This window comes from Tursiops truncatus, chromosome 20, assembly GCF_011762595.2.
Source record: "Tursiops truncatus isolate mTurTru1 chromosome 20, mTurTru1.mat.Y, whole genome shotgun sequence".
Taxonomy (NCBI): domain Eukaryota; kingdom Metazoa; phylum Chordata; class Mammalia; order Artiodactyla; family Delphinidae; genus Tursiops; species Tursiops truncatus.
In genome coordinates this window covers 3,682,650-3,694,732 of record NC_047053.1, presented here as the reverse complement: position 1 = coordinate 3,694,732, position 12,083 = coordinate 3,682,650, and the positions used below count along the sequence as shown (strand labels likewise).

The 12,083-nt window shown below is 42.6% G+C and overlaps 1 protein-coding gene across 2 annotated transcripts in view; it reads left to right on the top strand.

The window, feature by feature from the left end:
• The window catches only part of COX10 (cytochrome c oxidase assembly factor heme A:farnesyltransferase COX10), a 109,136-nt gene that overhangs the window by 62,137 nt on the left and 34,916 nt on the right, over nucleotides 1-12,083 (top strand). For both annotated transcript variants that reach the window (XM_033848377.2, XM_073797281.1), the window contains exon 5: nucleotides 11,681-11,751. In XM_033848377.2, coding sequence (XP_033704268.2) covers nucleotides 11,681-11,751 — 71 coding nt within the window. The remainder of the gene's footprint in view (nucleotides 1-11,680; nucleotides 11,752-12,083) is intronic.

The following is a 12,083-nucleotide window of genomic DNA, read 5'->3' as shown; positions in this document are numbered from 1 at the left end:
ATTTCAGGCATTTTATATCCTTAATAGTAATCTCATTGACTTGTTATGAAGCAATACAAAATTTAGATTATTAAATATCACGTAATATGTGGTCAGTAAATCTTCAGCGAGCCTGTTCATTTAATTGCAATGTCACATCTGAGCTTTCAAAATCTTGATTTGTGGTGGTAGTTTTCTTTTTAAAAAAACTTTTAATAGAATTAATTTTTAAGTCAGCACATTATGATAAATAAAATGAGGTATATATTCTCATTTATATATTTTTAAGGTACAGATTCTCTCAAATATATTTAATTATAAGAGCTGTCATTTTGAAAAATTATACTAGTATAAACTAGACTCTGCTTTATTGCTGTTCCTCATATATTCTTTCAAGAATTCATATGTGGATATTGTCTGGGATTTTTAAGCCTAATTATAAGTTATAGTTCTAATTTATCTGTTAAAGATCAGTTGACGGAAGTCCCAAACCCCTCTTCCCAGTGTGACTTGTCTTATTAATTTGTATTATACCTGTAAAGACTGTCTTTTAAAGAATGAGAAGTCACGTCTCGTTATGGAATAAAAGTCACTGTCAACGGATAAACTGAAATAAATGTCTTAATGGTTAGGTAGTTCGGCAGACTGTGTTTTTATAAAGACATTCATTACGCAACATTGTTTTTCATCATTACAGATTTAATTATAAAAGTCTATTTGCCTTTCTGTCTGCTGTGGCTGCTTGTGGGAGTGGTAGTTACTTACTGTTTTCCTGGCACATAAATTCAGGGTTTCTCTGCTTCACAGAAGAAAGACTAGTACATGATCTGGAAGACTTTTTTTTTTTTTTTTGCCGTACGCGGGCCTCTCACTGTCATGGACTCTCCCGTTGAGGAGCACAGGCTCCGGACGCTCAGGCTCAGCGGCCATGGCTCACCGGCCCAGCCGCTCCGTGGCATGTGGGATCTTCCCAGACCGGGGCACGAACCCGTGTCCCCTGCATCGGCAGGCGGACTCTCAACCACTGCATCACCGGGGAAGCCCCTGGAAGGCTTTTTTTAAATATAGGAGAACGGTGGTCCACTTGGTATTTCTAAAGTAAAATCTCTGATTAGACGTGCACTCAAATAAGTTCTTACATGTTTTGTCCGTAAAATCTGACTCTGGGTACCGTTTAGAGTTTAACCTGGTGCCAGCTCCTCCTCATTTGCTTTTTTACCCATCCTCAGCATAGAGGCTTCCTTCTGCTGCTTTCACTGTCTCCTGTCACCAACAGTAAGAAAGGGAGTACTTGCATCTCTTTGAAAGCCTGCCCTCCCATTAGTGTATTTAAAAGGAAACTGGAGGGGAATTCCCTGGCGGTCCAGTGGTTAGGACACCGGGCTTCCACTGCTGGGGGCTCGGGTTTGATCCCTGGTCGGGGAACTGAGATCCTGCAAGCCGTGAGGTGCAGCCAAAAAAATTAAAATTAAAAAAAAAAAATTAAAACTGGTTAAGAAAGGTGGTCGTTAAAATTAGAACCTTTTCTGTTTGGAAGTATTTCATTAAGACATTAATGCTGTCCGTTTAACTCATATTTATTAGAAAACTAGATTGCTACTTTACACGGATAGTTGTGCAAACGCAGAAAATTGTATATATTCTAAGAATTGCCTCTGAGGCAAAAAACTGTGATGCTGACAGAAACTACATGGACATGTAATCGGTTGCAATTCTTTAAGTATTGGGATTTGATGACCAAATAAATAGCTTAGCCATCCACCTAAGCTGCATGATCATACTAATAAGTTCACAGTCACATATCACTTACTGTAATTCATAGGCATTTTTAAATGTTTGCCTGTTTTCTGGGATTATATTGATATTTGACAGAAAAGTTAGAAATATTTAAGTTCTCTTTAATGCCACTTTTAATTAATTAAATTTAAAACTTTAAAAAAGTTCCCACTGAAAAACTCAAAGTGAACGTCAGGACCCTATTATATCTTTTCTCTCCTAGAAACTCCAAGTAATTTGGAATTTTTATCCACATATCTTAGAAAAGGAAACATTTCTTCCCGGTTTGCTTTTAACAGGAAGACTGAAAATATTGTGTGTGTGGATGGAAAGCGTTTCTTCCGTGGATCAACCACTGTGTTACTTCGGCATCGTTCTGTAAGGTGGTCAATGCACGTGTTACACTCTCAGAACACGGTAACCATGCTTATAACATGTCACAGGTTTTTGTTTGGCTTCTCAGGAAGGAAGTTCTATACTTAAACTTTTCTCAGTTCTGGGAAATTTCCCAGTATCCTTCCCTTGCCCATGACATATGTCTTGCCCTACCAAAAGAATTTTCCGCCGTTTCCTGTGTTTCAGTGAAGGAACTGTAGGTCCTTCTCTGTAGGCCCAACTCTATGCTCAGATACATATTCTGAATATATCAGACACAGAATCAAGGCATGTCCAGTAATCAGGTTGAAAGGAAAGCAGTGGGAATATAGGAACAGAAACAATTATAAAAGGCTGTCGGAAGTATTCCACTTAATGACTACTTATATAACACCTGTGTTCCCTTCTTAAGCCTTTGAAAATGCCCCAATATATTTTATGTGCTATTTTATTTTTTGATTCAAGTATTATTTCCATTATTATTTATTTATTGTTTTGATGTAATAGTCATTGTTTTTATTCACCATTCCAATCTTTTTCTTTTTCACTTAAGTTCCTAAAGAAGCTCATTTTGTAATATACCTGCTTTCAGCACGAAGACTTTCAAAAGGTTATTTAAAAATAATTTTAGGTGATCAGTAAGAGACTGAGGATTATAGGGGAAAATAGGCAGCAGAAAAATTTTACTAAAGTTAAAATGCACTATAATTGTACCCCCATCACAGAATCTCAGAGACAGAAGGGAATGGGGTCATTAAAGAGCGGTTTCGAGTCACTTTGCTTAAGATAACATAGTAAGTAAGTAGGTAGTTGGTGTCTCCTCAGAAGACGAATCATTTCCCTTTGCAGCCGTATAGGATCTGAAGTTCAAAAATAAACCGTAATCTGAGAAGAAATGTGTTAATCTTACAACACGTTATTGAACATTTACAGAAGGCCTGCGTAACTATATTTTTAAGGTATTTATTCTCTGATCGGCAGAATGAGTGAGACACATTTTTCCCCCATTCCCCCAGCCTCCTCCTCTCTGCCGCCCCCTCCTGGGTGTGTAGAGTAACGCGACGATTAAACCAACAGGGGCCGGGGTGCCAGCGCAGGCTGGCTCCGGGCCACATGCGGACAGGGGAGGTTTTGTGTTACTCCAGGTTTTGGTGTATCGACGTGTCCTCGCGAGGGAGGGGATCACCCAGTTGAAATACATACTGCAACCCCTGAGGGATTAAGTGTGTTTCCTTTGCTTTATAGTTAAGAATTTTACAGTTTCTTTGTTTGGAACATCTCCGGTGGCTTAATGATTTCTGTAGCTCCCACCCCCGCCCCGGTGGGACCAGATGTGTATCAGAGCAGCAGCTGAATCTCTGTAGATTTGCCAGTTTTACTGCTCACCTTGTGGTATAACCTTTTCTTTTCGAGTATCGTTTCGTTCTTCTGCCATGGATCCCAGATAAAGGTGATTTTACTTATTTCTTGCCTTTTAAAATGTTCATGTTCTATTTTTTTTTTTTTTAATGGTGGCATTTAAGCTCTTTGTAGTGTAGTGTAGCATTTAAGCTCCAAACAGCTCTTTGGAACTGTTTCAGAGGTCAGACTTGTCATATTATTGCTAGTTTATCACCATTAATGGTTTCAGTCAGCATGCCTGTTTTTTTATAGTTGTGGAGGGATCCACAAGACTTTATTAATTTGCTAGTCTTTTGTCCCCATTAGATTAGGATGAAGTAGCACTAGTTGAGGAAAGGTTCCTTTAATCTGTGAGACCCAAGTTTTAAAAAGTTGGGTTTGAAAAAAAAATTTGAAATCTAAATAGTCTGTTCATATTAGTCGCCTTTAGTGGACTTTAATGCATTTCCTTATTGTTCTTCAAAACTGGCCTTCAGAATTACCTGTTTTAAAAATGATTTTTGCAAAGATGGAATTATGGTCCTTGGCAGGTGTTAGCATAGAAATCCCTTGGAGCTTGTTGCGAGATCTCTGGAGGGTTCTTAGCCTCGCCCCGGACACCTCCTGCTGTTGACCGTGCTGGCTAAGATGAGGGGCCCGAACTTCATGTGCTGTAGGAGCAGAGACCACGTCCTCTCTTTTCCAAATGCTAACCTGGTGCTCAAGTCTGCTGATGACACGGGGAGACGTGTGGGCTTGGGGGAAAACTAAGCATGTTGAGGTGGGGGTGGGAAAGATCCAGCTAAAAGACACCATGCTGTGGAGAAAAGGGGTGCCTGATGGACTAGGTTTCATAGGAGGTGGGAGGGAACAGGGTCGCCAGCCCAGGTGGAGGGAAGGAGGAGGCTGCACCCATCGGTTGAGAGCGGACCAGATTGAACTCGCCCCCCACCGTCCCGTGAAGGGGAGCAGAGCCAGTGGGCTAGAGAGGTCCAGGGGGCTCACCAGGGAGTGGTACGAGCCCCCTTTGAAACTGGTGACTCTGAACTTGAAGTGAGCCCTCTTGTCCTGTCGGTGGTTGTTCGGGCAGAGCTCCACTGCCGAGGCACACACGAGAAGCAGAATGTATGGCAGACCAGTGAGTCAGCTCTGCGCTAATGATGGATGCGGCACGGCTACCGCGAAGGGTCCCTGCGGGCGGGGTGCCCCTGAGGACCTGACAGGAGGTTCTGACCCTTAGAGGGGAGCAATCAGGGGCGAGAGAAGATGAGGCCTCGGGAGGTAGAGGGGCCAGAGCTTCTGTGAAGGGCTTTCTGTGCCACGTGAGTGCCTGGACTTTATTCCCTGGGCAGCGGGTAGCCATGAAGAGTTTTAGGCTGGGAACTAACATGATCAGGTCTGTACCTGAAAAGATCGTGTTGGCTGCTGTGTGAGAAATTGATAGGGGTAATCAATAATGCAGATAGGAAGTGTGGGGAGTCGCTGTAATCTAGGCAAAATAAAATGGTCGCCTGAGTTAAAGGAGTGGCACCAAGGATGGAGGGAAATGGGTGTCCTTGAGAAATATTTAGGATCAGCATTTTATCCTGTGGTTCTTTCTGGGGGAAAAAAAGGATTCTAATTGACTAAGGCTCCATTGATATTGGCTTTCTACTAGATAAGTTTAGTTATTCTTTATTAGTTAACCTAACGAAGGTCTGTCTAGATTTTATATTTGTATCATTTAGGTAAAAATTTTTATTACTTTTTCTTTTTCCTAAGTAGAACATACATGGTCTTTATAGACAATTATAAAATACAAAAAGAATACTCACCCCACATCTCTCTACCCAGATCTTGTAAATATTTTGCTGTGTTTTCCTTCCATCTCTTTTCAGAAAGCAGTGTTACAAATTGAGTTCCCTCTGGCAGGAGAAAGGGTGACCTATAACACCATTTCTGAAGCTCGTCAAAACCAGTGCAACTTTCTGAGTTTTCTTTTACTTATAGGATATGGTACTTCAGGCCCCTGCTAAGTGCTGGGTGACCTTTTAGGGCGAAGCCTCAAAATACAGCTTAATGAGCGACGGCCTGAGTAGCATGTTTGGAGGAGAACATTACCCCAGCACCACGTTGAGCACACACACACCTTATTTCAAATACCTCGTGGGGAAAAATCAATGGGAACAGCGAGTCTCACTTAATTTGTTTATTCTTGGTATGGCTGTGGAACACTGGTAACAACCAAAGAGCCATGGCTGACCTCGTATCTTAACTGATTTGTAAGCTGAAAGTAATGGTATGTGGAACCCTGCTGGATAAGGTGCCTCTCCCGGTGCTTTATTTATTTATTTTTGTTAACATCCCTTTTAACTTGGTCTGAGACCGATTGAGACATTATCTTGGACCTGGGAGGCTGTGAGCCATACTGGAATGACAAACACTTGTTGACAGCTTTGAGAAGATGGATGGAAAAACAAACTCTGACAGGGTTCACACGTTTGTTTTTCCTTTGAGTCTTTAGAAGAACGTTGCCCCCATTATTTAGCATAGGGGAAGAAAAAGTTGCACCTCGTTATCAAAGTCAATATTTCCTGAGCCTGACTTGCAGACATCTCTAGAACACATCTACTTTTTGCATAGCGTGTAATTAATCAAAATAGGAATAGGAAGTTCATCACTAGGGCCAAGTTATATTTCGACCTGCTTTTGGTGTCTGTGTCATTTTAGCTTACAAAATTCAGTAGTGTGGTAAGTAGGTTGTTATCTGTTAGAAGGGCTAATAAGTATATTTTATATCTGAGCAGCATCTCTCTGGAGTAATAATAATTACTAATATAAAAGCATGGTATAATAGAAAAGCACAAATCTGATATTAGGAATCTAATAAATATTTACCCATTGGTGTAATAGTGACCCATATCTTCATGTGATTACAAGGAGGAAAAAGTAATCCATTTACTACTCTGTTAAATAGACAGAACTATTGATCCCCAAACTGATTATGAGACAAAGATTAATATAAATTATTTACTATGTTTATAATGATTAATGCCTTTCAGATACTTAAACTAGGAGTAACGTAGGCAAGTTATTTTATAGGTATGACGTGAGATGAAATGATTTGGGGCTGTTAGCTTTACAGTGAGTTAGAAATAATTTCACTGCATCCGTCTGCCTAACATCTTCCCATTTTCTTCTGGTAATAGAATTGTCCTTTCCTATCGAGAAAATAACACTCACGATTTGAGGGCGATACAGTATCACTGTGTCTCTCCACCTGCACCCTCCCCGTGGTCACAGGCTAGTCGCATCATCACCTAGCTGTGAGGATTCATGGCCATGGTGGTTCTGGACTTTTCTTTTGGAGGTATCAGGCAATAAACTTTCTGCTAGGGTCACCAGGAGGATGAGAGTCTAGGGCTGCCTGTGCCATTTTGCCTGCTTCCTGGAAGGCGCCTGCATGCAGGAGTGCTCGGGGTAGATGCGAGAGACGGAAAGAGCCAGAATCATGACAGCACATTTGGCACTGGACCCAGTAATTCCTAAAAGCAGGCACAGCCCTGTAGTAAGAAATTAAACCCCATTTTTGCTTTGAGCTGTTTGGGTTGTGTTTCTACCATTTGCAGCCCCAAGAGCCTGACTCATATAACAGCTCATATGATAGCTGGGGGGCAAGAAACTAGGAGGAGTGTCACCAGTGGAGGCTGGTGGGGTGGGGAGCTGGGATTAAAGGGGAAATTTTAAATGAAAAGAATTCCAGAAGAACGACGGATTTTTATGAGGGAAAGAGACTGAGAGAAAAACTTCTTTTGGAAATGAACATAGACAGAAAATAAGTTGTTTGCTGAAGGAAAAGCAAGTATTATTCACTCCTGGGCAACGCACTGCTCTGATGTTTGAAGCTCTTACAGCCTTTCCTGTATTGGGATGTTGGAACTAAGAGGCCCGGACCCATATGGTGTTGGCTTCAACTGGAAAGGGCGGAGGTGGAGCCTTGGAGGTAACTTGACCCAAGGAATCAGTGTTGGGCCTCTCCTCCACTTCCCTTTCTCCTGTTCCGTGGCCACAGGCAACCCAAGAGAAGGGAGGACATACCTTCCTGGGCTTTTGGTTTGTAAAATCCCAAGGAAAGACTCTGTTTGAATCCGATACCACTCAGTAAACCAGTCACTGTGTCCAGGCGTGGGGTAAAGTACTGGGTGACATGGCCATTTGAGACCTAATGACTAGAGCCTTCTAAAGGAAGGGCCCGAGAGGACAGGCCTGGGTTGAGCGGCTGTCCAAGTGTGTTCACCGAAGCGTATCACTGGGGGTGGTATTCGAAGCAGCGAGGGTATACGAAAAGGGCCGAACAGTGTGTTCTAAGGGTTGGTAAGACAACATTTGTATTTTATTTTCAACACAAGTTGTAGCAGTTTTACTTCTCTGCTTCGGACGTAGTTGGAGCCAACTGAAATGATAATAACATTACGAAAAAATTGCAAAGCACAGGGGAAAAATGTGAGTAGATTATCAAGCCAGCTATATGTTCTAAAGTGTTTAAATTTCTCATCTGTATCACCGCCGCTTTACGTTTTGGGAATGTGGTTTCAATAGCTAAACCAAAGCAGTGAGCATCACTGAAAGGCATTATAGGCAACGCATGAAAAACAGCGTAAAGCAGCATAATGTACTTGGAGGAATTGTCTGGCCCTCGCTGGAATGAACCAGAAGTCTTGGTCAGCGTGGTATTTCTACCCAGATGTCGCTTGTCCTGATAAATTTGAGCGTTCGTGGGAGTCAGAAGCTACTGCCAAGTTTTGGCACCCTGCAGTTCAGTTGCTGTGTTCTAGACCTCAGTTCCCATCTTTGGATGGCTGACTTGCCAGAAACAGAGAAAATATAACATCTTTTTTCATCCAGATGAAACCATTCATTAGAATTCCTGAACTAAGTGTGTGTGTGTGTGCACGCGCACAGACTTGAGAACTGCCAAGATAGTTATTTATACAAGAGTTTCTGTGTTATATTGGATAACACCTTACCAGCATTTAAATAACATGATTTGTAATTGGAATCCTCATTAGTCCTGTGAAATTAAATTAATAAGTCAAATACTTATAGAATGTGTTTGAATATTGGGGAAGGGAGGGAATGTGACAGACGGAACATTTTAATTATGTGTAACTTGAACACATTCAAAGAATTTTTAACACTTATAAATTGTAAATCGTTTCAACATGTAATTCAGTCTACAAATATAGTTACTTGCAGTGATGGTTTATTTAATAAATTATTTATTGAGTGCCTATTTGCGTAGTTCCCTTTAACGTTAAGGATGGGATATTCACATATCTCAGGAAGCCTGTCATTGAGATCATAAGATGGTCATACTGGACAGGTAACTACTTTTAAACAGCAGCCCTGTTGAAAGTATTAGAGAAGAGGCCTGTATCAGTTAAGGTTTGATCAGGATGTCGGAACCACTTGAGAGATATAAGGGATTAGGCCTGGTGGGACCATGGATGTGTTGCAGTCCTGTAAGCCTCTTGCCCCTGTACCTGGTGCCAGGCCTGAGGAAAGCAGAGGAGAGCAGGAGTGACCCGGAATCCACAAGGAGGAGCAGAAGTGCATGAGAAAAGACTGGACCACGTGTCTGTTTCCTGCCGCTTCCAAGCCTGCACCTTTGATGATGCAGGTTGACCTGCAGGAGAGCATGCACTTGACCATGGAACAGCACACAGACTTGGCCCAGGGTCACGAGACGTGGACAAGCTCGGGGGGCAGCTGCGGGCCCCGTGCCGATCCAGGCCAGCAAGGTGAGCCAACGGATCCCAGCTGCCACGTGTGAGCCGCAGTAGAGCCAGACCTCACACCAGTTTTGCACGTGTAAACATGGCCGCTCCTGCATTCCCACCTTCCAGGTCTCATGTGTGCTTCCGTGGCTGCCCCTAAGCTGCAGCTGTGGGGAGCGGGCGTTCCGGGCAGCATGGTTCCCGGTGAGCTAAATCAACGCGGCACAGACCCGTCACAGCTCGCCGCTGTCGGCCTGGCGCTTGGATACACCCTTCAGTCGTACTTCCAGATAAGGCGATAGCAAAAAGTTGTGTGTACACTGAACATGATGAAATTCTCCTTACCACCAACAGTTCACTGATCCACTCCCTGAAAGAGGAGGCAAAGTCCCTTTATTCATCTCTGGGGGAATGTTCACTTCTCTTCCAGCTGATCCTGTGTAACTTCAATACTGAGGCATGAGAGTAAATACTATTAGCGTATATTCAGTGGTAGGAGAATGGGAGACAAATAAAAAATGTGGTTTATATATACAAACATATTTATAGCAAAACAAGGAGAAAATACTCAGAACTATTACATTCCTTGTTTCTGCAACTGGTCGTAGGGTTGTAGCTGGTGTTTATAACTACCTTCTTCTGCTGGCCAGTCCGCGTGCCCTTTGTCCTTGGATGGCTGTAGTTCCTTGCCACAAGAGATGACCCAAAGCTTAGTTCTTGGAGGCTCTGGGACTGGACCTCTTATACTCTGGGGGCAGGAAGGTAACGTGGCAATCCACCTCGTGGAACAGTTTCCTGAGTAGTTTCAACATGCATCTCCTCGATGACTCACTCCAGTGTGTTTACCTATGAGAAATAAAAGCATGTGTTCATGCAGCGACTTATACACAGATGTTCATCACAGCTTTTTTGTAATAGGTAAAACCCGGAAACAACCCAAATATGCAACAAGTGAATGGCTGTACAGATTGTGGTATTACCATGTCATGGAATATTAACAGTAAAAAGGAATGACCTATTGATACACTAAGTGGTAGGATGAATCTCAAAATAATTATGCCACGTGAAAAAAAATCCAGACAAAGAGGGGGCATATTATTTGATTCCATTTACGTAAAAGTCTAGAAAATGCAAATAGTCTATAGGGGCACAGAGTAGTTCCGTGTCTGCTTAAGGATGAGGTGTGGACAGGAGGGTGGGGGAAAGGGACTGCAAGGGGGCATGACCGAGCTTTTGGGAAGATGGATGCGTGCGGTGTCTTCATGTGGTGATAGCTTCAGGGGTGTGTACAGATGTCAAAACTTAACCAAATCATATATTTTAAATACATGCAGTTTATTGTATATCAAGTGGATCTCAGTAAAGTTAAAAAAAAAAGATTGAACCAAAAAATGGACAGTCTGTATTTTCATTTACCAACTAGAGTGACAGTGCTATCATGTGAAATCAGAAAGAGACTTATCACCTTTTAAATTCTGTAATTCTTGACAAGTGATTGTTGTATTTGCAGCATTTCGATTTCACCTCAGGTGCAGCCACATTTCCAAGTGGTTCAGGCAGGTGCCATGGGGATTGAAAGGAGGAGGGGATCACATCAGGTCAGAGGTTCGGGCTTCAATTAAACCGGACCTTAGTCTTGAAGGAAGGGTCGGTCTGTGAGGGGCTGGGAGTCTTGTGGGCGGGTGCAGGTGTGGGGGAGAATCGGCAGCTCTCGGCCTGCATGGCAGCAGTGTCGTCACACACTGCCCGACGTCGGTAGGTGAGAGCAACTGTTCTCATTTGCTGCTGAGGAAACTCTTAAGGCTCCAGACACTAAGTATTTCCTGCAGCCTCAGACCTAGAAGCCACCTAAGTCTCCATCCCCCGGGCACTTTGCTGTGTTCATAAGACAGTGACAGGTGTGACACCCTGGTCTCGGGTGTACAGGAGAGCTGTCCCAGGCAGAGGGGCATGTGGCCTTAGTCTCAGTGTAAGCTCCTCACTTGTGTATGGTTTCATCTGGCATCTTATTCCCTTCAGACCTGGCCTTGGCTCTAGTAGCCCATTTCCTGTGTCATCTGGTGCTTGGTTAATTCACAGGCTTTGGGATGTGTGAAAAGTTCTGAAATTGTGGACAGCAGTAATGCTCTAAAGCTGAAACATTGGCTTTGAGGAATGCAACTGTGTGTTTAACACGTGGTTTTCAAAGCGGGTAAAAGTAGAACTGTGCATGTTCCTGATAATTAATGCATATATTTTTTAAAATGTGTCTCTCCCAGAGAATTTTTCTCTAAAGAGTACCAAGAGTATGAGTTTGTAGTATCAAAATTAAAATGAAATTTACTGTGGAAAAAAAAACTGTAGAATTAAAGCAGGAGAGAATAATTGTTTCACACTGTATTTAATGTTTTGTTTTGTTTTCAATCTTTTTGCAGTTTTTTGAGGTTCCATTTGATTCAAACATGAATAGGACAAAGAACAGACCTCTGGTTCGTGGACAGATCAGGTAAAATCATGAATGTCAGTCCCCTCCATGTTACAGAACATTCATTTGCTTGTCCATCCTGAATCATTTCCCGGTATTTTGCCTTGAGTTGTAAAGTGAAAAGAACACCCCACCCCCAAAGGGACATACGGGGAGGGGGACATGTAGTGCTCTCCAACTCTAACCAGAATGCAGGGCTCAGAGCTCAGAATGGATCTGAGATGGGCAGTTTTGCTGTGGGAATAACTGACGCGATAGTTTCCCTTATTAGACTCGATTTTGAGACGTGGGCTTGTTTTGCTCGTAGTGGCTAAAGGTAAAAACATTCCATTAACACAGGTGATTTCAGACAG